General features: G+C 34.5%; 2 protein-coding genes across 4 annotated transcripts; one reads left to right on the top strand and one right to left on the bottom strand.

Moving 5' to 3' along the window:
- The first annotated feature begins 10,877 nt into the window (after nucleotides 1-10,877).
- On the top strand, nucleotides 10,878-12,330 carry LOC109191323 (ankyrin repeat domain-containing protein 65-like). Its single transcript, XM_019341932.1, has 3 exons — nucleotides 10,878-11,322; nucleotides 11,356-11,380; nucleotides 11,831-12,330. The coding sequence occupies exons 1-3, from the start codon at nucleotides 10,955-10,957 to the stop codon at nucleotides 12,269-12,271; spliced, it is 834 nt and encodes a 277-aa protein (XP_019197477.1). The 5' UTR covers nucleotides 10,878-10,954; the 3' UTR covers nucleotides 12,272-12,330.
- A 2,613-nt stretch (nucleotides 12,331-14,943) lies between these two features.
- On the bottom strand, nucleotides 14,944-25,174 carry LOC109191321 (nodulin homeobox). Of its 3 annotated transcripts, XM_019341929.1 has the most exons (19): nucleotides 24,945-25,174; nucleotides 24,556-24,636; nucleotides 23,736-23,861; nucleotides 23,468-23,626; nucleotides 23,202-23,285; nucleotides 22,996-23,124; nucleotides 22,678-22,896; nucleotides 21,933-22,064; nucleotides 21,609-21,704; nucleotides 20,427-20,588; nucleotides 20,002-20,290; nucleotides 19,794-19,916; nucleotides 19,638-19,707; nucleotides 19,408-19,471; nucleotides 17,105-17,635; nucleotides 16,981-17,015; nucleotides 16,041-16,126; nucleotides 15,571-15,971; nucleotides 14,944-15,396 (listed from the first exon to the last, which is right to left on the bottom strand). In XM_019341929.1, the coding sequence occupies exons 2-18, from the start codon at nucleotides 24,625-24,627 to the stop codon at nucleotides 15,610-15,612; spliced, it is 2,739 nt and encodes a 912-aa protein (XP_019197474.1). In that variant the 5' UTR covers nucleotides 24,628-24,636; nucleotides 24,945-25,174; the 3' UTR covers nucleotides 14,944-15,396; nucleotides 15,571-15,609. The 3 variants fall into 3 exon arrangements, with proteins under 3 accessions (XP_019197474.1, XP_019197473.1, XP_019197472.1); XM_019341928.1 differs by having other exon boundaries at nucleotides 15,571-16,126; nucleotides 24,992-25,173; XM_019341927.1 differs by having other exon boundaries at nucleotides 15,571-16,126; nucleotides 24,945-25,173.
- Between the last annotated feature and the right edge of the window lie 1,991 nt (nucleotides 25,175-27,165).

The raw sequence follows: 27,165 nt of genomic DNA on the forward strand, positions 1-27,165 counted from the left end.
TTCTTGGTTTGAGTTGGTCAGATATGAACAATCTAGACTGGTTACCTCTTTGTAGTCCTTTGTTGCCTAGTGTTATAAGACGAGTTTCACAAAATGCATACACCTTTGGGTAACAATTGTGAGATTTTTTATAAATCAAAGTATGCAATACGTGCACAGGTATACTAACATTGTAGAAAATTTTGAATTAGTTCGAGTTAATTAACCCATTACACAACAATTTGATATGGATAACTGGTAAGCGAACTACTAATACAATTGTAAGTTCTGGATTAGGCTTATCTTGGAGTATAAGATGAGTTTAACTTTGTGATCACAACATATAAGTTGAATCTGGATTAATATCATAATAGTCCAAGAATACATGATATTATTATATGCAAATTATTAGTTAGAGTTGAATGTGACCATTGAATATTAAGATAATCTGAATGTGTATTCATTAATGTCGGATTGAAAAGGGTAAAAGTGGAAATAAGGGTTTCAAAAATTCACCATCTCATGCCGTGATGAACGTTGATATTTTTGACCTTCTTGTAATCTTGTCTATTACTTTCATCATGTTTTGAATCTATTCACCCTCTTTATTGACATTTACAATAGTAGGTGTTTGTCTCTCTTCTCTCAAAAGGTTGAATCCCCAACCGTAAAAGTTCTCGTACTGACCCGACAGAACATTTGACAGGAATCAAATATTGATACCCACAAAAAATCTGTTCACTTTGAGCATAATCTCGGCATTACAATTGTGAAAATTTAACCATTAATCTCTTTTTCTAAATACAATTTACTAAATCATGAGCTAAATCCGTGCAAACGTGTTTGTACCTCTTGAAGCCATGTGAGGTTGATAAGTTTCATAGAATTAACCAACAAACCTTGGACATTATTGTTTTCCGACATTTACGACGATTTCTCATTAATATAACTCCGTATTGGACGACTTTGTCGTCTTTGCTCCCCAAAACAAACCCTCCAACCTTATAATAAAACAAATTGTTGAAGACATAAAAAATTAAAAAAATAAAATTACAATAAAATAGCTGAGTAATAAATTAGGTTTTTGTCCAAATGTAACCAACACTCTTTTAGCTTCATATGTTGCGTTTAATTTAAATAACTATAATTGATTGAACCTATTAATGAGGTTAGAATAAAACGTTTGAGAAAATAAGCAAGAAAAAAAAAAACAAAATTGATTATATTCTACCATTAAATAGTACAGAGTAATTATGAACAGTTAATAAGCGGTCTACTAATATAATTATAAGTTACACTGTCACTATCCGAGGGTATGTTCACAAACCATAGAGCAGAGGTACTTCGCACTAGGAAGACCCTATTCCACAATTCATGACTACCTAGTACAAGAATCATGAATGCTTCACCCACTAACTTAGGTCACCCCTTTTAGACTACTGTATTAGAGTTCTGAGTCATGCTTTCTTTTAATAAAAACACGTCGAACTCCACAGGCACGACGACTACTTCCACTAAATTTATATTTGTCTCGTAGTGACATATCAAAATACCAAACACTACACTATGCAAAAAATTATAACGCTACGTCATATATATAACGATGAAAGTTTTTGAATATAAAATAAAATGTATATGCAAAAACTTGTTTGAAACAGTCTTACGGATCCTTATTCATGAGATGGGTCGGGTTGTAAACAACTATGTAAGTATTACAATTTCAGTTATAAGTTAAGTATTACAATATTATCATTAGTAACAATCATGTTAATCTTAAATAGTATCACAATTTCAATATATGTATTACAATATATATCATAACTCATAAGTAACAATTTTTTAAATTTTAAATTAGTATTAAATTTTCTACAATAAGTACTACAATTTCTTTCATAACTAACATTTCGCATATAAATATTACAATATTTACATTAAAATTACACTTTGCAAGTATCAGAATTTCAGTTATAAGTATTATAATATTGATCATTAGTAACAATCATTTTACTCTACATAGTATCACAATTTTACATATAAATATTACAATATCTATTATAACTAACAATTTATTTATTTAAAAATTGTGTTAAATTTTTTGTAATAAATATTATGATTTCTATCATAACTAACAAGCAACTATCATAGATTCGACTTGTCTCACAAATTAAGATTAATATAATGGTCTCACACAAATATACCTCAATGATATAATATGATGAATGTCCATCTAATAATAATATTCTCAATCAATAATAATTAACAAAGTCACCAAGAATAATGGTCAATGGTGAATGAATCCAAACCCCATTGTTTCAATAATCCACTCAATTTGCAATAATTATATGTATTGTATTGAGACAAAACCGTGTGCAACGAATGTGAACATTTCCTAGTATTCGTCGTGGAATAAAACAATGTTTAATTTTTTTAATTAATTTATAAAAAGTTTGCATTGTTGTCTCTGATATAAAGGCAAAACTCGTGATACTCTTCTTTATTAAAGTTACTATAATTATATTGTTTTTTTTATTAGTACTAAAAGTTAATTTTTTTTTTTAGGAAACTAAAAGTTAATTTAATTACATAGATAATTAGGTTCCTTCGGCCCCTTTGCAAGCAAGATACGCCTTATTCTAATGGGGGTTTATTTGTTTTTTATGTATTTTGTGTAATACCTATTTGTGTATTATATTTATTAGGAATAAGGTCCAAATTCACCACTGAATGCTGTAATCTGAAAGTACAATTAGGCTATTAAACGAAAAAAGTGTAATTAAGCCACTGAACGAAAAAAGTGCAATTAGGGCACTGAACACCTCTAAATGTTTGCAATTTCACCTAATAGTAGGTTACCATCCGTTTCATCAGGCTGCCTGCTTACGTGAATATATGGTAAGTTGACATTTTTACATAATTTTTAATAATAAATTTTAAAAAAAATTAATAAAAAAAAAAAACGTCGGGTGGCCGCCGGCCTCCCCCTTACCCCCTGCCTCCTTTTTTATTTATGTTTTTTAGGTTTATTATTAAAAATTATTTAAAAATGTCAACTCACCATCCACGTAAGCAGACAACCTTATGAAATGGTTGGTAACTTGCTATTAGGTAAAATTGCATACATTTGGGGTGTTTAGTGGCCCAATTGTCATTTTTTAAAATTTGTTCAGTGATTTAATTGCACTTCCAGGTTTCGTTCAGTGGTCAATTTAGACCTTTACAAATGTACCCATTAAATATAACCACATAGGATAGGTAATGACCGTGAGATTAATAATACACAAATCATACAGAAGAAGTAAATAACCAAGAGGATATTGACGAAAATTGAATTCGTGAACCTTCATATATGAGAATTATAATTCACCTACTTGATCATCTCTTCTATGATTTTGACCACTCCAAATTGTGAACTTTTCAATTGTGTTATGCACGTATAATAACATATTTTTTATAAGCATAAATCAATATTAAAATGTAAATATTATATATAAGTTTTACATATTGTGTTGAGAGTAACCAATAATCAACAAGTACTTGTGACACTCGTCTTTATTAAAGCTATAATTACAAAGTGTTTTTCTTTTGTATTAAAGTTAATTATTCCTTGATAGAATCAAGAACGTGAGGGGTGAGAATATATAAATAAATAAAAATAATGTAATGGCCGGTAAACAAGAAATGGTCTGTGAAGAATGGAGGCAAGTGAAATGTCGTGTAATTTGTGAATTGTGAGTAATCTTTTGATAATGGAAGCATGTGTTTGTTAAGGAAAAGCACACAATATTTTGAGTAAACAACAAACGGGAGCACCGAAACCGAGGTTGCCGTTTGGTTCCAATTCCCGGTTATGGAATAGGGATATGTTTAAGAATAGGATTATAAATCCGAAATATGGGAAGGGAAACCTGATTGGGGTTAAGTCTCGAGATTGGGAATAAGGTTTTTAAATTTTAAAACTGTACCAAACATTGGATAGTTGAAAGTTGAAATCACTTGTATATATAGCACAAGCCTATTGGAATGACCTTAGAATAAACTCTTGATTACTAACTTTAGTTTGACCATATTAAATACCATTTCTTATATTTTAATGAATCAAAACAATTTCAACTATATATTTTAGTTGAAGGAGTCCAATTTATTTTAAATAATATAATAGTACTTGTGAACGGATCTGGATGATATATGTATTGAGAAATCTTTCATTGTATGAAATTCAATGATATTATGGTTTTGAATTTAGTTAAAACGAATTTGATTTCGTTTTAAAAAGACATCTCTTATGAATAGGCCGGAATAACATCGATCAAGAAATTTCTCATCATATGAAATTCAACAGTAACATAATTTCAAATTTAGTTAAAATCTAATTTAATTATAGATGTTTAAAAGTTTGTAACGATGTTAGCAATGAATACAAACATGACATAATTATTACATATTAACCTTACAAGATCAAGCACGTCGTCGCACAAGGTTTTCCTAGTGCAATGTACATCGTTTGTGTGGTTGCGAACTATTACATAAAAGTGAAACTTACCTATTGTACACCCTTAAATAATAGTTGCGGATTTTACTTAGCTTGTTACTAAAAAAAAAAAAAAAAAAGCATGTCCTCTCATATAAAGTCAGAAATCAACCAACTTAATGTAACTAAGCTTTTAGTCTTCTCTTCTCTCTAATATAATTTGTTTCTTTGTTATTAATAAAATAAAATATGATAGTGTAGTTAACCTTATCTTATTTGGTGATTATTTTTTCTGGTCTAGTTTTCAAAAATTTTTATAAAAAGGTTTATAAATTGATAAATAAATAAATATATATATATATATATATATATATATATATATATATATATATATATATATATATATATATATATATATATATATATATATATATATATATATATATATATATATATATATATACATATCATGTGCTTGCATGAGGGTAGCTGAAGAACCATTTTCAAATTTTTTATTTTTATTTTTTGTAAATTTCTTGGTGGACATTTTCTAGGGAAAAATATGCCATTACATTCACATACCTCTATTTTTATGCCACGTTTCTTTACTTTTATTATTAGTATTTGCATTATTATTATTATTATTATGCCACGTTTCTTTACTTTTATTATTAGTATTTTCATTATTATTTATATTTCCACTTATAGTGCTTTAATTGGAGGAATATATATTTGATAAAATTTAAAATGAAAGAAGATTTATTTTTTTTAAGTACTACTGTTTCTATTACAATGTATAGTATCTGTTCATAACTATTAGAGATCAAACTCATGAATTTCAGTCATTTGGGAGAGTTATTTCGTATCACTAGATCATAAGGTCATTGACCGAAGAGAATTAGTATAACTTAATGGTATTTGATACTAGGATGTTGATATTATAACCACATTAATGATGTATAATTCACCGGTGAAAAAAAAAAAAAAGAAAATGATTACACGGTGATGATTTTTTCTTTATATATACAATTTGATTAAAAAAAAAAAAAAACCCCGCTTCACTTATTATTGTTATTGGTTTACTTATACCTTATTTTCTATGGTTGAACTATTCTAGATAGGTATTCAGATTACAATTAAGATATATGTCTCCCAATATCTAGTTATGTCTATTACAATGATTAATGAAACATTTCTTGACATTCTTATAACATCGTTCAACAAAAACTTCTTATTGAGTAGGGTCTTTTGAGCTGGCTTATTAGCTTGAAACCACCTCCTATATAGTCATGTAGATTCATATGGGATGTTACATGTGTACTGACTCAGGAACAGAGCCATAAATTCGGTTGGGGGGAGGGGCGCGAAGAAGTAGGGAAGGATTCAAAATAAAATTTCAGTAAAGACTAAACATTAAAACATAAGAGATAATTAAAAAAAAAATAAACACATCTCATTATTAATATAAAAGAATGTTATATATATGTGTGTGTATTAAATATTAAACAGCTATTAAAAACGTGACTGTGTTGAAACCATAGGGAATGAGTCAAAAAAAAACTGTTGAAGCCAACTATAAAAAAAAAAATATGTCAATACCAAGATTCAAACCTCTATCCTTTATCATAACTCAACATGTACTCAAACAACTCATCTAAATCAACTCTTATTGATATTTAATAGTTTTATTTTACTAATACTAACACATATACTATATATACATATATACATACAAAAATTATATATGGGGTGGGGTGGGGGTGGGGTGAGGGGGGGCAGCTGACCCCCTGTCCCCCTTTGGCGCTCCGTCCCTGTACTGACCCATAGCGCATCGATCTCTTAGCCCAATAACTATATTGACACTTTTGATGGCAGCCTCTAACTGAGTTGGCCTAGTAACCACAAATTATATTCTAAGTTCAACTCTTCACAAGAGTTTCTTATTGGCTTTCTTAATTTGAACTGATCAGTCATAGACAATATAAGTTAATTTGCGTCCTTGTGGACTACTTATGATTTTTGGTCGACTAGGATCACAAAATGAGTTTCATCATCCAAAATATCTTTAAGTAGCGATAGATGACAAACTTTCTCGTAAATCATAAACTGTAACACATCTTGATTAAACTAAAATGTCTTAAACTAGATTGGACCGTGATAATTTATTTAACTTATTGGTCCAAATCCATTATCTCATCACACACACATAAATACAAAACAATGTACAAATAAACAATAATAATCTCAATTCTCAAAAGATATTGAAGGCACAAAAAGTGTGGACGCAATTGTAACGGGGAGTAATGACAAAGTGAAAGAAAAACATAATATAGTAATGATGGATGTAGGTAGTGTGTTGATTAGCATTACTCAACAACAAAATAATATTGTTGAAAAGTGATGGTTGGGGGGGTACGGTGGTGATGTTGACCGGACGGCGACGTGGTTTAGCGGAGGCGGAAGCCGCTTCATTCATTCACCCAAGAAAGCGACCCACCGCCGTGCTGTGGTTGTAGATATAGATAGATAGATACATACATATATACATACACACATATATACATCATATATCACTTCTTCTGCAACTAATCAGTACGTCTACATGGGAAGCATGCTAGCTCTACACCCAACTCACCCTCACATCACTTTACTTTTTCCCCACTTTAATGATATCACATGTGAAAAATTCCAATCACTCATCAATTGAATAAAATACTACGTACTTTTTATTTTTTATTTTTTTCTCATTAAAAGTATTTTTTAATTTACAAGAATTTCGCTATTTGAAATTACGCTCTAGGTGAAACTGGTAGTGTGGTCTTAGTCGATAAAAAAAAAAAAAAAATTACAAACCAAAAAAGTTAATAGGCATCTATTATCATGTATATTCATGTATAGGCCAGGCACCAATATAATGATAAATCACAAACTATCAAGTTAATAATAAAAGACTCATTAAATACTCAATTCGGATTTTATATATATATTACTACAGATTAGGTGCGAAGGATTTTTTAGATGTAGCATCCAGAATGAAGAAAATTTTTAAAAAAATGATGACATTATGATAATTTAGTATAAGTAAGTTTAGTTTTTTTTTTTTTTTTTCTTTGGGTGCATTATTATTTTTTTCGTTGGGTGCATATTGTTCGTTGTTACTTCTTTGGGTGCATATTATTCATTCTTCAAATGCATATTTTGTCTCTTCAATTGCAAAGTTTATCTTCTAGTGTATATTTACTTTTTTCTTCGAGTGCATTATTTTAATAGTTTCCTTCTTTTGGTGCAAATTATTTATTCTTCGAATACATGTTGTTCCTTCTTTGACTGTATAACTTAGAACTTAAAAGTGTATAAGTTTAGACTGTTGGGTGCATAACTTTAGAACTTAAGCTGCATAAGTTTAGGTCGTTAAGTACATAACTTTAAAACGTTATATTTGATTCTTTGCACGGTAAGGTGCATAACTTAAAAATGTTATCTTTGCAGTGTAAGGTGCATAAATCTACATTGTAAGGTGCATAAGTTTGCACCTTGGGGTGCATAGAGTTTAGCCTATGAGTGCATACATTTTAATCATTAGGTGCATAACTTTGTTGCCTTTGGTGCATAATATTGAGCTTAATATGTATAACTTTGAAAACTAAATGAAGATACGGGCGCATAACTCCAGGAAGCGTTTTTTTTTTTTTTTTTTTTTTTTTTTTTTTTTTAATTTTCCTTCATTATGGGCAGTTGATCTAGAATTAGATCAACAACTCATATCTCACCCCAATTTTCACTTGGGAATTCTTTTGCACGTGAACCTTCATATATGTATAACCAAACAACACTTGCGACAGGATTTATTAAGTATACACTCTTAAATAGTGATTATAAATTTTTCTCATCATCAAATGAAGACCCAACTACAAAACCTCATCATCTAAAAAAAAAAAAGAAAGAAAAGAGCGAAGAGCCAACAACAAAACCTCTACTATTGGGCACATATACTGAAATTATGTTGTGAAAACGTGTTCACCATGCGCATAGTGAACACAGGGATAGATCAATAATTTATATGCTGTAGATTCATAATTTTTATTTTTCATTTGTTGTTAACGACGTTTATCTCTTCGCAATCGTATTATTTTGTCTTTGCAGTACAGATATTATGAATCTACAGTACAGAAATTATGAATCTACAGTATAGAAATTATAAATCTACAGTACGGTATAGAAATTATGAATCTACAGTATAGATATTATGAATCTACAATATAGAAAGTATGAATCCACAATTTAAAAATTATGAATGTATCACGTGTTCACCATACGCATGGTGAACACCAATCGTTATATCCTACACCACGGCGCACATAGCACTGTGCGCCGCGCACCTCCCAAAACGACGTCGTTTTGGGGTAGTGTTGGGAGGCGCGGTAGGAAGTTGCTGAGATTATGTGTATTTGTTCACAACGTTATGTGTATTTGTTCACAACGTTATGTGTATTGGTTCATACAGTTATGTGTATTTTTTATACAGTTATGTACATTCTTTTTATACAATTATGTACATCCGAATCAGAAAATTTGTGTGTATTATGTTAAGAGTTGATGTGTATTATGTTAAAAGTTTATGTTTATTATGTATTATGTTAGATTATGTGTATTATCTTTTAAAAAGAGTATGTATATTTTGTTATATAATTATGTACATTCATGTATAACATTATGTGTATTCTAGTATAACATTATGTACATTCTTGAACAGCGAGTTTTTTTAAAAGAAAAAACTACTACCATTCACTGGGGCGGGAAATTTCAAAAAAAATAATAATTAAACTTTTGCATCTGGACGCATAGTGCAACGCGCGCCGTGGTGTAGGATATAAATTGCCTCACACGGTTCCACAGCATAAGTATTGGATATACATGCATGGCTATGGGTATATGGTAGCCCACTTCAATTTTGGACACATCCCCTTTCTAATGGGCATGAGTTGCCTCATTTCTAAACTATGAAACAATAAATTGGATTTGGACCTATTACTTTAATAAAGATTGGATAGTAAACCCAAACTGCTTTTCTACATTTAGTGGAATGGACCAAATTGTATCCATACAAGACATATATACAATTGGACTAGCGGTATATGTTTCCTTATTATAAGTTGGCTAAGAATAAATTCAGCCCAAATTTGTAACCTGTTTAAAAACAGGTCGATCTGGTACATCACGTGCCAACCAATATATATCAAGTTAACATTCTCAATTTCGGCAAATTATTGTATGGACCATGATCCACAGTGTTATGTGGACCATAACAAAATGTATATTAGTTTTGTATTGAATGTATATTATTTTTGTACTGAATATACATTATACAATATAATATACACTCAATACGAAAATAACGTACATCTCCTGAATACAATATACATTATTTTTGTATTGAATGTATATTATTTTTGTACTGAATGTACATTATTTTATAGTATACAAAATATGGTCCACACAATTTGTATAGACCATGATCCACACAATAATAATGGTCAGCTACATACAATGTAAGTTGATTTATTCTTCTCATAAATATTGCCCAATAAATTATTGAGCTAAGCCTATGCGGGTTCTAAGTTGATTTATTCATTGTGACTCTTAGTCGTTTCAGATCGGAAAGCGAGTTTCAACTCGACTTTCTTGTAAATTAAAGTTGGTCTATTTTGACCGTTCAAAATGACTTTGGTTTATGAAAAAGCATATAGATACTACCCGAAGATATTGTTTGAGTGAAGCCCACCTTGCGAGTTGTGACCATAGTCGACACTAAACCAATCTAGGTTGTCCAAAGCTAAATGACTCAAATTAAGAAAACTAATATACAACCCCATAAAATTTAATCTTGAAATCTTGCGATTACACAGCTAATTGATATAGTAAATACGGAGATATTCACTAATACATATGAATACTAGGGTCGGATCGTAAGAAAATTCTAAATTGGTCAGCGTGTTGGTCTAAACCCTGAGCTCGGTTAACAGCACAAGGTCAAAGAGTATCGAGCTATAATGTAACAGGTGAAAGAAACCAAAAGCCCCTGCCATTAGCATTGAATGCGACAGTATTTATAGCGATGGGAAGCGGACACATATCAGACTCTCGACATGACTAACACGTGTCGCACATGCAGTCGGTGGACTCGGGAACAACGCCTTGGTAGCCACGTGTGCTTAGATTCCTGATTGTTCACTGGGATATGACTGGGTTAACACCTGAAATCAAAGTTAAAATCATATAGGAAGTAATACTCAACCATATGCAAATATTATATTGTTTGTTAACCTTAATAATACAACATTAGCCATGAAATAATTATTAAAAAACAAAAGTAGCCATCAATCAATCGTTATAACCCTCATCATACGGAGTAGTATATTATATTATCTCCAACTCCATCTTCGTCTCCATTTAATTTCAGAGTACAGCTTTGTGTGAATTAATACTTGATTATATTCATTGATCGCCATGGACAAACTCGTCAAAGCAGACGTTACAGAACTGAATCTCATCTTCACTCCAGGCCAAAACCCATCCGCCACCTTCAAGCTCTCAAATCTTATGCACGCCATCCCTGTGGCTGTGAGCCTTACTTCCACTAATTCTCTCTTCTCTTTCTCACATTCTTTCGCTGTTCTTAAGCCTTTATCCACTGCTTCCTTCACCGTTTTCTTCACTCCGAATCCTCGTGTTTCTTCCCCGTTTGATTCCGTTCTTGTTCGCTCCGTTTTGTTTCCCGCCGGGAGAGCCACCCAGGACGATCTCCGCCGCGTGTTTTCAAGACCGGGGCCGCATATTTTCAGGGATGCTAAGATCCCAGTGAAGTTTTTTTGCGGGGAAGCCAAAGCTCAGATGAATTCTTTGCTCAGATGCGCCGCCGGGAAGGGGGACTTAACGGCGGTTTCTGCTCTGGTTAAAGCCGGCGCGGATGTGAATTGCCGGGAGTTTAACGGCGTGTCCGCCATGTCCCTGGCTATTGAGTCTGGAAACGCTGGAATTGTTGAGTTCTTGATCAGTTCTGGGTATAAAATTGACCACAAAATCGACCGATTTTTGCACAAATCGGCGGCGATGAACAGAGTCGACCTGATTGAAATCCTCCGGTCGGGATACCCGGAAACGGATTTGAATTCCCGGGATGTTAACAACCGGACCGCTCTTCACATTGCGGCCATTAAAGGCCACTCTGAATCTCTCCAATTCCTTGTTCTCGCCGGCTGCGATGCCGACGTTGAAGACGGCGACAAATGGACGCCTCTCCACCACGCTTCCTATCACGGCCACGTTAACGCCGTGGAAATCCTCTTACGCCACGCCTCAATGTTCGCAAAGAAGATGGTCACGAACCAGAACAAGACGCCATTCGATCTCGCACGTGAAAGAAACCACTCGAGCCTGTACGACGCGCTGCGCTCCGGCGAGGAATTGCAGAGGGCCGCCCGGACCGGCGATGTGGCGGCGGTGAAGAAGTGTTTGGCGGAGGGGGCTAACGTGAACGGGAGAGATGAGATTGGGTGGACTGCTCTCCACCGTGCTGCCTTCAAGGGGAGAATGGAGTGCGTTAAGGTGTTGGTGAGCCATGGGGCTGAGGTTGATGCTGTGGATTTTTCCGGCTACGCGCCGCTGCACCGGGCGGGGGAAGTTGGCCACAGAGCGGTGGCTCTGTATCTGATCGCTCACGGGGCAAAAGCAAATCTGAAAGGGATAATGAAGGCTAAAACATTGGTTTCGAGAGATTTTGATTGTTGTTTACTTGTAAATTTCAAGAACCTGCAGACATCCTAGTACTTTCATTTTTGTCATCAATGAATGTTGTGAAGGTTTGCACCAATTAAATCCATCATTTTTTTTTTAGAGAGTAAGATAAAGTTGGTGTTACGAGAATGAAAACTTGACTAGTTAGTTCTCTATGACTCTATTCGTTACCTTTTGGGAGGCTTACGCCCCATCGGACACAAGATTGAAATTCTACCTCTTCCAGGTTGATATCTCCTTGATGGCTTAGCCTCCGGAAGGAGGCCTTCTTCGCCTTCCACTTAAGCTTGCTTAGGAAGGGCCCAAAGCCAATCCCATGGAACAGTGAAACTTCATAGGGTCTTTCTGTCCTAGTGCAAGTAGTCCGCATCTTTACAGACGTCTATTTCACCGAGCCTCTCTCCGAAACAGTGCCCAGATCGCATTTTGTGCAGGTCAGAACTTACTCGACTAAGAATTTTGCTACCATAGGACCGTTATAGTTATTATCGCCGTTCACCGAGACTTCGGAGTCGGGAGCAATAATCTTACCTTTCAAAAAAAAATTAAATGCTTACTTAAGGACAAACAAAAATCTAATAAGGACCTTCATCAAATATATACTAAGCTTGCAACATATGATTCAATCAAAAATCTTCAAAATACATAATTTTGTTCTCTAATTTATTTAAGGTATGCTTTTTTTTTTTTTTTTTTCTTTTCTTGCTATGATCATCCCTTACATAATTGATGCAGTCAACATCAGTTTTTGAGCTGTGTTGGACAAGACAAAAGACCACTTTTTGGCTCACGTAAGTGGCTTGAATTCACAAGGTCAAACATAGTACAGTAAGTCTGATTAAAGCATCTCAAATAATTAATTAACTTCATATATATATAAGAATACATTGTAGTTTAAAGGAATTACAAGAAATCAATAAATGAATTTAGGTCAAGCGATGCTTATAATATTACTAAAAAGAAGGAGATGGATTCCTCTCGTGGGTTCTAAGACATTAACCTTAATGCAAGTAGGAATGTTGTACCTCCTTGGCTCCTTCAATACTATTGTCATTTGTCTTTATGAATGTATAGTACATCCACCAGTTTATCTCACTCAAGTGAATTGATTTCTAGAGCATTCCACCAATTTTTAACGACTTTCACTTTACGTGTCATTTACGTCCAGTCATTATGGAGAACACTTGTCCCCCCACCCCCCACCCCTTCCCCATCTTACCGCGGTTGCTGACACGGAGTTAGTCGATGCTTCTTCCTTGAGTCCTGTCATGATCATGCACTCAACGAAAAAGCATTACAAGCGACATTTCCTTTCTTCACTTATGAGATATTTTTAGATTGAGCTTTCGCTCATTATCCAAGATTCCCCACTTAGTTATAATTGCATCAAATGAGAGTCCATATTGCTTCAATAATATGAAAATAGGAATATCTAACACTACCTAATTGCTCCATAAGAAAAGTCACAAATCCGGCCACTCCCTGAAGGGTTTTTTTTTTTTTTTTTTTTTTTTTTTTTTTTTTTTTTTTTAAAGAAGAAGAAAAACAAATGGGAATCTTGAGATGGCATTTAGCTGGCATAACAAGACAAAAGACCACTTTTTGGTGATGTTGATATAATATTAATGAAAATTAATAACTTTCTGCCACAATTATCTCATACGTAATGCCCTAGCTCTCTAATCTGATGAGTAGGTGAGTATATAGAATTGCATGCAAGTCGGGTAAGCCACTAGTCCACTACCTGTATTATTATTTGAAGAAGACAAATGTGTACACTTCATATATTTTTGTAATATTCTTGCTTCTCCTATTTTATATGCTAATATAAAGATATACTATTAAATAAGGCAAATTAAAGCCAATAAAAAATAAAGTGTTTTCTATAGATAGGACTTGCTCAGGACACCTTATAGTCTGACAAAATCGATAAAAAATGAATGCAACCCATGAAATTGTATATTTGCTAGGGAATGAATGACATATTACAAGAATTATGCAATATTTATAGATTACATATAAGCGTTTATAGGACTAAAATAACATATTATACTTGCATACAGTTACAACTATCATACGACAAGTGTGCCTAGATTGTTCAAGAAGTCCAACGTAGAATCTGATGGTTATCAAACAAATTTCCATACCAACTGGATCGGGGTTGTCCCTCTAATTCTATCATGCATATTCCTACATCCTCGGATCAACCTAAAATTAGATGAACTTTTTAATACAAACTTAATGAAAAATGGTTGTTCTAGCTAACTAAGCAATTGGGGATGTAGCTCAAATGGTAGAGCGCTTGCTTCGCATGTGAGAGGCACGGGGTTCGATCCCCCGCATCTCTATTCTTGCTGCAATTTCATCTTTTTTTAATGGAGTTGAATTATCTGCCTACTTTCCAACAAAGGAATTTGCATATCCAATCTGTCTTTATCACTGTAAAGTTAATTCAGATTTGGCTCAAACTACCGGGGATAACATTCGCTTGATCATTTCTAGTCTAGTAGCATAAGCCAAAAATTCCCTGGGTTCAATACACGTTTCAATCTCGAATTCACTGTTTAACTTTGCTGAGAAGATTACAATCCAGAAAGATGAGCCTGTGTCTAACTTCACTGGTAAAACACATTAGTAATAATAATCTGCCGGCATTGTGGTATTGGGAAGGTCAATAAATTTGTACTCTTTTTTTTTTTTTGAAGAAAATAAATTTGTACTTCATTAGTCTATGTACTGGAAAAAAAAAAACATTCTTCTTGACATCAATGAATTTGCACAAAGAAAAAGAAAAAGAAAAATTAGTTACATGATTCCATGAAATCTGCAGCCATGCGCTCTAGAGGCTCCTAGGATCAGAGTCTAGTGTAACCAAAACCTTGGGTATTTTGAGAATGCCACCTGCAGAAGTAACATTGTGTTGAAGACGTCTGGCATTTCTTCTGCATATTTTCCTCCAGCAAGCGTCTTGGTAAACTGCTTCTAAGACTCCCTCCAAATGACTCGTCTTCTGCTTTCTTTCTGCATATTTTCCTCCGGCAATCTTCAGACGCTTGCAGTAATCTCTGTTTTGCAGTGTCTGCACCGGAATGGTTTTGTGTATAACAAGCATTCCCCTCCACAACATTGGACCCAGCTTCAGTTTACTTTGCAAACTACATTAATTGAAAATGGAGGAGAGTATTAAGAAGAGGTAATTCAGAAACAAATCGATTTGCTTTCCTTTGTATAATTTCATGTTTAAATAGAATGGATTCAGGATCGTATACGAATCATATTTTCCATACTTGATAATATATCATTCTTGTTCTTTATAAAAATGTACTTACCAACTTTGGCGTGCCCTTCCAATACATAGGAGTGGTGATTCACCGGGGCAACACAAATAGTTTGGTTGAATCCCACAAGACTCTCATGAACCCAAATTTTCTTTCAGCCTGTTCAAACGAGGTGCCTGTGACTTCAGATGGGTATGGAACCCAAGATAACCTCTCAACCTTAAGCTCAATAATGTCCACAACACACGTACCCAGCTCCCCTACATCCTTCCCAAACCATTTACCACTGACCTGAAAAACCTTTCCTCTTCCAATCTCTTCCTTTTTGTCATTTACAAGTACAACATATTGACCTGGCTGGCACTTGGAGGATTCAATTAAGGTTCCTGGATTTCCATTAGCAGCAGCTCTCACAGTGGGATCTTCAATTGTATTTTGGGCATTTCCTCTTTCTGTGCAAAGGACATTTACACCCTCAATGGAATTGCCTTGAGAATTAAAAGTATGGCTAACGACAGTACCACCATGCTTATCTGGATTGTCTCCTTCAGATGACATACATCCATCCTTAACAGCACGAGCTAGCTTAGCTTTCCGGTTATTCAGCCTGTCAAAACCACACAAAAGTTACCAACACTCGCATGAAGAGAAGACACTTCTTCAAACTATCAAATTAGTAGAATCGTCAATGACTTGATTATTGTATATATGGTCTAGATAGAAACAAACATCACATTCCATTGGGTAAAATCAGAATTCCACATATCATATCTAACATAAATAATTAAATATCAATGATATTACGCATGCCTTTTTGAGTAGAATTGCGAATGATGCCCATAGAATCATTAAATATATATATACTAGAGAATAATGCCCTTCACCCCATCATTTCCGCAATGAGAAAAATTTCAAGGACAACCAGAATAAATAAGAACTCATTAAAGAATTTCACCTATTTCCTATCCCCAAGGTTGAAAGATATTGTCCATCTTCTCACTTCACTTATCTGACACTGAAGTGTAAATGCCCTAAAATGACTATTATCTAACTGAATGTAACATGAAGTCAAGGTACCAAGAAAGAAGTCTCTTAATTTATCAAATTTTGTGTTAAGAGGGAAGCATATTTATCATCAATGTTACTTTAAGCCAAGCTACCAAGAAATTACACTCTTAATTTATCAAGACGATATTAAACTCATTAAAATATGAAACACGATGTTCGAGGGCAGTGATAAATATGATACTCAGGGTTGGTTAATGAAAAGTGTGGGGAGATAAGATACTAGCTTCAAGTTTTTACGTACGAGCAGTCTGACCCCAATTATCAGGCATATCTTCTCCTACTAAGGAGATAGCAATGGAAAACAATACCATGGCACCACCCTATCTGTGAATCTAAATAGTTAACTTACGTTATATTGGAAAATCTAAAGGATAAAAGAAGTTGCTTCCTTACCAATTTTTAAGCTGGGATCTTGAAACCTCAGAACCCTGGAAAAGATGTATGAACTCTTTAGGGAAGGAGTATAACTTATTGACTTAAAGAGAGGGAAAATAAATAAAAGGCTCTTGTGACATACGTGAACACTTAATTCATCAGCCCAGAATTCTAAAGAAGCTTTATTTCGCTGCATTTCAGGTTCCACAATGAGGGCCTTCTCTATAATAGTTATTTGTTTATCATTCATTATGGTACGCTTTCTTTTCCTTTGTGGCCTCTCTTCATGCTGTGCACTTTCAACCATTTCATCATCTCTCACCTCTCCCAGCCAACCTCCTTTGATGTGCTCTACATTGTCCACTTGATTATTAGGGTTCTTCCCCCGCTTAGAGCTGGAATCCGATTCATTTGTTTCCAAATTCTGTGCTTCTTTCTCAATTTCTACAATAACTTTTGCTTCACTCGGAATAGATCTAGCTTTCTTGACACTACTACTCTCCACATTAGCAGGCCTACATGAGCCACTGCCACTAATTTCAAGTTGGTCCACTTCTTGGTGAGATGAAATATCCAATATATCTTCTCTGATGTCCCCACTTTTGTTAGTAAGGTCTGGTGGATCCCCATTTCTCAATTGAGACAACGAGCATCCCACTGCACTTTGAGCCTCCTGAAGGATATAAAACTTAATTTTTTGGCGAATAGATTTAACTTAAGCCAAATATACAAAGGATCAAATTGATTAGGAAAAAATGGTAAAAATAAAACAAAGAAATGAAAAATCAGCAAGATTATTGTCTTTCCAGTGGATAAACATCCATTCCACTGCAAAAGGTGCTCTCTGGTACCGTTTATTAGGTCAATTACCCATTATATAGCATTTAAATTAGTTGCCAGGTTAGTTCTATCAAATTAGCCAGTGGTACAAAAACAAGCTATAGAGATTGATTTAGCCATAGAAGTGAAACCTACGAGTTTGATAAGGTGATAGACAAGGGCAGACAGGAGATATTTTAATGCCTCAGAATGTTACAATCAAATAAAAGCAACATCTTGACTCGTGTGTTCCCTATTGTGTTGCATTTATCAAGTCTACGGTCTACCTAAACATATTAAGGAATTCATAAAATGTAGTTAAAATACCAGTGCTTGACTGAAACATCAAGGAACAGAATCCTTCAGAAGGTTAGACAATTCACTCACTGCTAACTTCACCTCTTCCTTATATATTAAAGAGGTAACCATGCATTTACAAAGCCAATATACATGGAGTGAAAATATTTCTGTTCTTATTTTTCACAAACCTTATGCACTTCCTTGCTCAGCCTTGCCATGGCCCCCTCTAATGTGTATACAAACAGTTATCAGTCTTTTTCACACGTTTCCATCTATGATAAGCTTTAAAAAGTCACACTCTTTCCTAAAGGATGACATAATAAGAAACAATAACAAGTACAAATGTGGCAGAGCTGTCCAGGGTGTTGAATAAGAAATTTAAAGGTTCCAATAAAACAAGGGGGGAATTTTTATGCAACTACTGAGATTTGGAGTGGATTGCATAGCAATCAGCAGCTATATAATACATACTGAGGCTACGGAACACTCTAGAAATATGACCAGGTATGCAACTACTGAGATAGTGAGATTTGGAATGGATTGCATAGCAACCAGCAGTGGTATAATACAAACTGCGGTTGCGAAAACTCACACTCTAGAATAATGACCAGGTATGACAGCTAAGGTGGCTGCATATCTTCACAGATTTTCTTGTGAGAATGATCATGACGACAATGACCAAAAATGTAATGGAATTGGTATCAACTATCAAGAGGTGCAGAAGAAGAGGCAGTTCTAGCTGGGTAACTTTGGGCAGTGAGACACAGAAAATAAGCGGTGTTGCAACTTGCAATAATGAAAAAAGACAAAGAATTGGGGGAAGGTGAGAAGCAGGTTCCCATTGCAGAAAATGGACCAAGCATATTCTAACCTAAAATGGAGTATTAATCGTGTTCTAAATAGTCTAATTCTCAATTGAAAAGTTGTCCATGGATGTCGGAACATATATACATCCCAACTGAAAAAGAATAAATTATTACCCAAAATACAAGCAGAGTCCACAAGTTCCCAGACTTAGCTCAATTGTGGCTTTCCTTGTTTAATTGAGACACAAATCTCAAAATTTATTGGGGAAAATGAATAAAAACATATAGCATTCAGGTCATCATGTTGGGCTAATTGATCATTTATTCTAACATGCTAAATCCATCTTTTCCTTTATTGAATTCTTTCAATAGAACAATTCAAGCACATGTTCAGTTTGTAGACAATGACAAGTTAACTATAACCATTCCTAAGAAAATTGAAAAGACATTTCTGAGCAACAAATCAAATATGTAGAAATAAAAAGAATGGTATACATCGTTATCGGAAGAAAGAAATTACTTGAACTCGGTTTTCTCCAATTTCAGCAGGAGCAATCAGAGACTCTAACTGAGTGATGAACACCCTGCAATGAAAGATCAGATGGCATATAATTTGATTATAAAGAAATAAATATACCAATAGGAAGTATAGCAAAACTCATGTAATGACCAGATCTACAACTAAGAGTCCCACAAAATACAAAGAAAAAGGATTCAATAAAAGGCTTGCAAAATTGAGATCTAAATCACCTCAAAAGTTGCACATCCTCTTCATTTAGAAAAGTAGGAATTAAAGATTCAGCATGACTCAGGAGTGAACCTGGAAACACTAGTCATTAGTAAAGCAAAAAAAAAATTCCAAATAAGTAGATTAAAAAATCAGATCAATTAGTCAGAACAAGTTACCTAGGTTTCTACGAATAACAGCCACTTTTTCAGCATAACAAACAGATGAAATGTCAACCGCTGATTTGGTTGGTTCATTTTGCAAGCACTCATGAAACTTTTTAAGGAAGAGATCCTTATCATCTGAGGTTCAGAGAGTATATACAAATAATTAACCAAAGAAGAAAATGGCAGCACACCGTGTTGAATGCCAGATAAGAGCCTTTACCTTTACAGATATCTGGAACAAAACAATGAAGGTTTGCAATAATTTTGACCAACAGTGAAGTTCGCTGATGTCCATAGGGTACTCTAGACACATTGCTAGGAATGAACGTTGATTCTGAAGAAGCCCCAATTAACTGATAGGATGAATAAAAATTGAACAGCCACCCAGCAGCAGCAAATGGGTCATACTCTAGAGTAGCATCTTCCTCGCGAACAGGAAGGTCAGGTGAACACCAACTAGACAGAAATTCTCCATGAGGGGGAGAAAAGATGGCCGTCAAGACCTCAGTCTGAAGGTGCATATCATAATCAAGGGGTCAGCAAAAACATCCAAATACAATTTTCTAGAAGGTAAAAATTAAGCACAAAGTGAGAAAAACTTTTATAAACTAGCTAATCAATTTAGGCACAGTAATCAGATCTTACAAAGTGGGTGGTGATATATGACCGAAAGTTTGAATCATCAGAGAAGATGTCAGCCAGCCGCATTGCATTGAGTTGCAATTGTCCTCTTGGGTAGCTTTTATCAGAGAGAACACAAGATTGTTTGGGATTCCTTTCAAACATGTTCTTCAATAACTCAAGAACCTACACCATACAAATGCATTAGTACCAATGAGCTGTTTTTAACTGATCAAAATAGTTGACATCAAAGTAAGCAACTTGTATTGCTCATCCAGCCCAAAATAAGACTTAATGACTAATAATGTGATTGTTGGAGATGAGCTTTCAACTTGGATATGCCCTCCGCGTCGTTGCCAGTAATCACAATGTCGTCCACAAAGACTATAAGGTAGATACACTTTCCTTCCATCGAGATAAAACACAGAATAGTCAACTTTACTTTGAATCATTCCAAATTCATTGATAACTATGCTAAAACGACTAAACCATGCTCTCGGGGACTGTTTCAATCCACAATACTTTGTGGAGTCGCATAACCTGGAAGAGCACTGTTTGATCTCTTGACATGGTTCGATTTACTAATGGTCATCTAGAACAGCAACTGTTGTAAAAATCGGCCTAGGCAGTCGCCTAGGTGCCGATTAGGCACTAGGCGCTCCTAGGCCAAGGGGATTTCAGGCCTAGGCACCTTTAAGTCGGACGGCCAACTAGGTGCCCTCCGCGCCCAACTCGGCAGAATTAGCCAAGTTTTTTTTCCATCCGACAGAGAAGAGCAGAGTCAGGTTTTTTATTTTTATTATTATTATTATTTTTTTATTTTTTTTTGCTTTGATAGCCTTTTAGTAAATGAAAGGCAAAAACAATTTTTTTACAAAATTTATGTGCCTAGGCTCTTCTTTTTATGCTCTAGTATTTATGCTTGAAGTAAATGAAAGGTCTTCTATGCTTTGGTATTGAAACTTTGAAGTAAATGAAACGGGTCTTTTATGCCTTGACATTGAAGCCTAAAGTAAATGAAAGGTCTTTTATGCTTTGATATTAAAGCCTAAAATAAATAAAAGGCAAAAAAGATTATTTTTTAATATACCTAGGCATCCGCCTAGGGGCTAGGTGCCCACCCACCACCCGATGAGCGCCTAGCGCCTTTTACAACCTTGACAACAACAACAGCAGCAACAATAATAATATCCTCCAGAAACCAACCTTAAGAGCAATAGACTTTGCCAAATCAAGGCTTGCTGGAGTACTGGCGACCTCATCCAAATAAGAGACACTCTCTGCTTCACAGAGGTTCAACAACTGCATAAATGGTGTGCATGTTTAACGGAACTTCATGAAAAAAAAAAAAAATTTTAAAAAATGATTCACACTTAAACTTGATGTTTAAAGGAACTTGATGAAAAAAATGATTCACACTTAAACTTCATTTTTAAAGGAATATGATGGGGGAAAAAACAATAATAAAAAATTATTCACACTTAAGCTTCATGTTTAAGAAAAAGTGCAAGTCTCCAGCAATAGACTTACAATGGACAAAACTTTTGATTTTAGCCTGGAGACAGCAGCTACAATTGATGAGGACTCTAGGAATAGAGGAGATATATTTAAGTTCATAACAGCTTGAGCCAGCAAAAGAACACCACCATTGCTGCATAGCTCCTGAGATAGAAAGAAAACAAGAGGTCACTAATAGGTAGAAGAAGCTATCTAAAGGGTTTCAAGTTAGAGTGTGAAGATCTGAAATCGGTTAAAAGTTGCAACTAGTTAATGCTGCAATAGGAGTTCAGCAGAGTTGCTAATATAATAGGAAAAGAAACACAAACTTGGCAGAAATGATAGAAGTAATTAACTTACTATAAGAATATGCTTCAAGGTAATAGTAACAGTTAAATGCATGCAGGTAAATCATCTAATTTTCCCATTCCCACCACTCCACCAGTGCAAACCACAAACAGATGAACGAGTTACTTTGCATAGATCACTCCTAAACAGTTATTAGTGCAATAAAAGCTGCAATAGCTGGTCTTACACTTTACAGCAACACCCAATGGGCAGCAAGAATCTTCAGTTTATCATAACAGATCAAATTATTTTCCACTTATGATGCAGAAGTTCAGCTCAACTACAAATACTTCCCGTTAACACTGTAATCATGAGATTGTCGACTCCATTTGAATAACAGACCCTCATAAATACAGGCATTCTTTTTATTTCAGATATATCAAAAGAAGGGGGGAAACCAGGAAAATAATATAGCTGGTCAAACAAAAACCTTATTCTTAAGAAGGCGCTCACGGAACACTTTTTGCTGACATAGTGACTGAATAAACTGTAGAGAAGCCTCGCACTGCTGGCACAAATGATTCAGTATTTCTACAGCTTTAGAAGTAGAGTCAGCAAAAGAATCAGGATGTTCAACTGACAGCCTGCTCTGGAGAAATTTCATATCCGCACAGAGGGCAGCAAAAGCAGCATCCATGAAAATATCAACCTGCAACTAAGCTCTATAATTATCCCCATATATCTTGATCTTTTCGTTATTAAAATTTATATTTCATTTACAAAATGAGGATAATATAAGAACCTTAACCTTATAGTATGCAAGAAAAACTTGAGCTAGCTCATGCCATTGCGAAGAAATACACACTGTCAATATGTATAGGCTAGAAGCAACTAGAGTTGAATGCAAAAGAACCATATCATTTGAAACCTGAAATTTCTGTGTAATTATTGTTGTTGTTAGTAGGGAGTACAAAATAATGTATAATCAGATTTAAGAGATAGATAAGAAACAACCTGACAGTAAGTACATAGTATGATTAGGGAATAAAAGACCAGGTCAAGTAGCTGTTCCGATACTTTAATATCGTCGAGCAATATCTGGAACAATGGTGTAAAGTTAAAAGTGTAAGTTTACATATGGCAGCACATCATAAGAAAACCTCTCAAGTCTCAACTCATTTTAAATAGATTGTGATCTAACCTGTTTGACTGTGCCAAAGGTCAATGACGATAACTGGTTAAGAATACTGTAAAATAAATTAAACATATCAAGATCTAACCTGTTCAAGTTTAGGATGCCGAGAAGCTATATCACTCAGGGAATGCAACAGTTGAAATCCAGATAACAAGTATTTGAGCAGCGCTTCATTTGTTTCTCGTGCCATAATCACTGCAATAAGGTGCAATGAGAGGTGTCTTGCGAGTTTTTCCAAATCAACCTACAAGATTAAGCATTTAAGCACATGTAAGTATGTAACAAGGTAGAACAAACTCGTCAAACAATAAGTGAGATAAATAGGTACAACCAGGCTGTCAATGAAAATCAACCTGAACACTTGATCCATTCTGAGTACTATGTCGAAGAATATTGTTTTCAGCATCTCTAATTAACCTGCTTAGCTCCTGAGAGCCAAGAGTGTGTAGTCCTTTGACTGCTGAAACTAGGTCCAGCGGCTAGTAATCAAAAGCAGAATTAGTGTTATAAAAGACTGTGTTAATGCAAAAAGAAAGATGTGACAATATGAACTAAAAACACTGGCTATACAAACACTGAAGCCACCTGAAAGGCTGAAAGTCGGAAATGATGGGAGGCATGACCTTCACAGGGTTAAAGGATATAACTCCACCATATTGTATTTGAAGAGTTACAGGTTATAAAAGATGTCTATACCAAATGCAGGGTTAAAGATAAACCCAAGAAGTTCAGTATTCATTCTTTTGATGTATTCACTTATATTATATATATAAACTACATTTTCTCATTTTTACTAACTCCCTCCCACCCTCCAAACCCCACAGAGAATAACATGCCAACAACATTAATTTCCATATTAGCAAGAATAAATACTTCTGAACATGACACATAGTAGCACCAAAGCCAAAAAAACTTTTTCTTCTTTTTACTCAAGTGCACACCATTAAGAGAACACCCAGCTCAGGTAGCCAGGTGGAGACGTCTTAACATATGGTTATGAGCTCAATCCCCCATTCCTCAAATCTTCTTCCCCAGAAGGGAAGAACAAAAGCACCATACAATAAATTCAAAGGAACCATCATTAAACGTTCAAATCCACAACAGCCTATCTAAACTACACAAGCCAACGAGTTGAATTAGTTTCCTATAACCTTCTAAATTTTAAAAACTTACCGGTTCCGCTCTTCTGACCGAAGTACTAGCAGGCTCAGCGCTGCATGTCGCTTCCTCCTTAGACAGCCTCATTTCTGGAACCTGCAATGCCACCAAAAAATAACAATAAACATAAAATGAATTTCTTAACAGCTTTCTCTTTATTTTTCCGTCATTGTAACTGTATGCAAACGTTTTACCCTTAACATAGCTTAAAACATTCAAAATCGAGAAAATTTGAAGGAAAATTCAAAACTCGATAACCCTAGATTTAAAGCAAGTGAAGCTAAATTCAAGCCTCGGAAGCTCCTCCTACCTCCCCCGATAAAACAACCATTATTTTTTGTTTTTTTTTTTGGAAGCTAAGAAACGCGAAGAGAAGTCGTTTTCGAAGAGAATGAAAACCCTACGTATGTGACGGTGAAGAGAAACGGCGGGGGAGCTTAGGAGTTAGGACCTCCGACTGTAACGCAACCGCGGCGGATGAGAAAACCGGCGGGCGGGGCGGAGAGAGAAGGAGCGAAGTGAGGCTAACTCTACTGTACGTTGAAAATGGCAATGGTGCACCACGTCAAACTTTGTTGCCCCCTTTGGAATTCGGGTCTGGATTTCGGGTTCACGGTGGATCTGGAGCTAACGTGCGCCACGTTGCTTTGATCTACTAACTCAACCGCCAAGTCCCTCACTCCTCTTAAATTTCATAGTTTCATTTTCACCCCTACAGTTTTTATTGTTTCAATTGAGTCCTATATAGTTTACAATTTTGGATTGAGTTGCACTCACCTATAACTTATAATTTTGAGATGTCCCCACTCAAATTTGGAAAAATAGCTTTTTCCACTGAGTTATATACTTATAGCACATTTTCTTCCTGAGTTATTCATGTAAGCACATTAGCCTCTTCAATTATTTAAAAAGTGGTGGTTTTTCCTGATATATTAAATTGACATTTCTACCCTTAAAATAAACATTTTATTAATCTTTCTTCTCCAACAAATTATTGCGTATACATAGGGATAACCACAGTTCGATTTGAACTGAACCGAACACTATAGCAATCGAATTAAAAGTTTTCGGTTATGATTTAGATCAAGAACCCAATATTTGGATTTCAATTTATTAAAATTATGAATCGAATAGACTGGATATTAAACCGTGAACCGGCGGTTCCGGATCCAGTTTGCGATTTTGAGCCGTCTTTATTTTAAAATAGTCTAAATTCAACAATAAATATATTTTACTTTTTTCAGTTCGGAACATGAACCGGCTGTTCCGATTCGCAATTTAATAAACTCTAAATATCGGGTTTCGATTCTAAATTGTAACTGAAATATATTTCGGTTTGGTTGCTATAGTGTCTATTTGGTTTGAACCAAATTATGGTCATAATTTGTTGGAGAAGAAAAATAAATGAAATATTTATTTTAAGGGTAAATATGTCCATTTAACATTTCGGGGGGGAGGGTGGGGGGGGGGGGGGGGGAGAACATCCACTTGAATCATTTAGGGAGAAAAAATGCTATAAGTATACAACTCAGGGAAAGAAAAATGCCATTTTTCCCTCAAATTTTATATTTCGGTTGCTATAACCCAAATTATGAATTTTTAGAAATTATAAACTTATGAAATTTGAGCATGTTTAATTTTCTTAATAACATTGTCCTCGCTAATGTTTTAAAAGTTATATTATGTCATTCATTGAATTAGTTATTGCAAATTATTAACAAAGTTTAGAACATTTGGAGTATATCTTGAAAAGTTGATTGGAGCAATTTGTAGGTTGTCAGAAAATCAAACATTTTTAGTAGTGTAATATAAAATGTGATGCAAATTCTAGTCAGATAGTTGTGCTCATGGAGCCATTTGTTGAAAGTGAATGTTAATGGAAGCACTCAGGGTGGTTTGGTTCACGAAATGTCAGATTACCTTAGAGAATGTTAGATTCTTGTGTTTGGTTAAAATTGAGGTATGTAATATAATCATGTTTGGTTTAGGGTTATCTTTTATTCACACACTATAATATCCTTAACATATTTTTATATATTTTAATAAATTTAAAAATTAAAACAAATAAATAAGATAACAGTATCATATATAATTACATAATTTTAAAATATTAACTAAAATATTGAACTCGAGAAACAAAATTATTTTATATGCTAACCTAACATAACGTAACCAAGGTTATTTTACATAACCTTAGAAATTGAAGGGAATCACATTCCTTTCAAAATCCTATGTGGAGGGAATGTGACATTCTTGGAGAATGTTAGATTCCCTGAGATAATGTGAACCAAACATAGGAATGTGAGCTTTGGAATGTCACATTTCCTTGGTTATGTTATATAATCTGAACCAAACGCCCTATCAAGGTCTAGAGACGGCATATGCTAAGCCATAGGGGATAGCAAGCAATCTAAGTCAACTAGAGATGACATCGATCGTATGGTAAGGTATAAGGATAGCAAGTACATACTCAGTGCCAACTAATATGATTTGTGGACTCTGTGTATGTATGTGATCAAAATAAAATTTATGAAACTATTTTGAGTTGGTTAATTAATTAAAAGCCACAAGTCCACAACTAATGTTATTTATACTTTAAATCTTGTATAGGTAGTATCATTTGTT

The sequence above is a fragment of the Ipomoea nil genome, unplaced genomic scaffold (genome assembly GCF_001879475.1).
Source record: "Ipomoea nil cultivar Tokyo-kokei standard unplaced genomic scaffold, Asagao_1.1 scaffold1619, whole genome shotgun sequence".
Taxonomy (NCBI): domain Eukaryota; kingdom Viridiplantae; phylum Streptophyta; class Magnoliopsida; order Solanales; family Convolvulaceae; genus Ipomoea; species Ipomoea nil.

What these genes read in the sequence shown, in the direction of transcription:
- LOC109191323 (XM_019341932.1), top strand. Translation starts at nt 10,955, where the DNA reads ATGGACAAACTCGTCAAAGCAGACGTTACAGAACTGAATCTCATCTTC. An exon ending in CCAGTGAAGTTTTTTTGCGG is followed by an intron (nt 11,323 to 11,355) that starts GGAAGCCAAAGC and finishes TTCTTTGCTCAG; the next exon opens with ATGCGCCGCCGGGAAGGGGG. An exon ending in CCGCCGGGAAGGGGGACTTA is followed by an intron (nt 11,381 to 11,830) that starts ACGGCGGTTTCT and finishes AAGATGGTCACG; the next exon opens with AACCAGAACAAGACGCCATT.
- LOC109191321 (XM_019341928.1), bottom strand. Translation starts at nt 24,627, where the DNA reads ATGAGGCTGTCTAAGGAGGAAGCGACATGCAGCGCTGAGCCTGCTAGT. An exon ending in CGGTCAGAAGAGCGGAACCG is followed by an intron (nt 23,862 to 24,555) that starts GTAAGTTTTTAA and finishes TTTGATTACTAG; the next exon opens with CCGCTGGACCTAGTTTCAGC. An exon ending in TACTATGTACTTACTGTCAG is followed by an intron (nt 23,125 to 23,201) that starts GTTGTTTCTTAT and finishes ATAATTACACAG; the next exon opens with AAATTTCAGGTTTCAAATGA.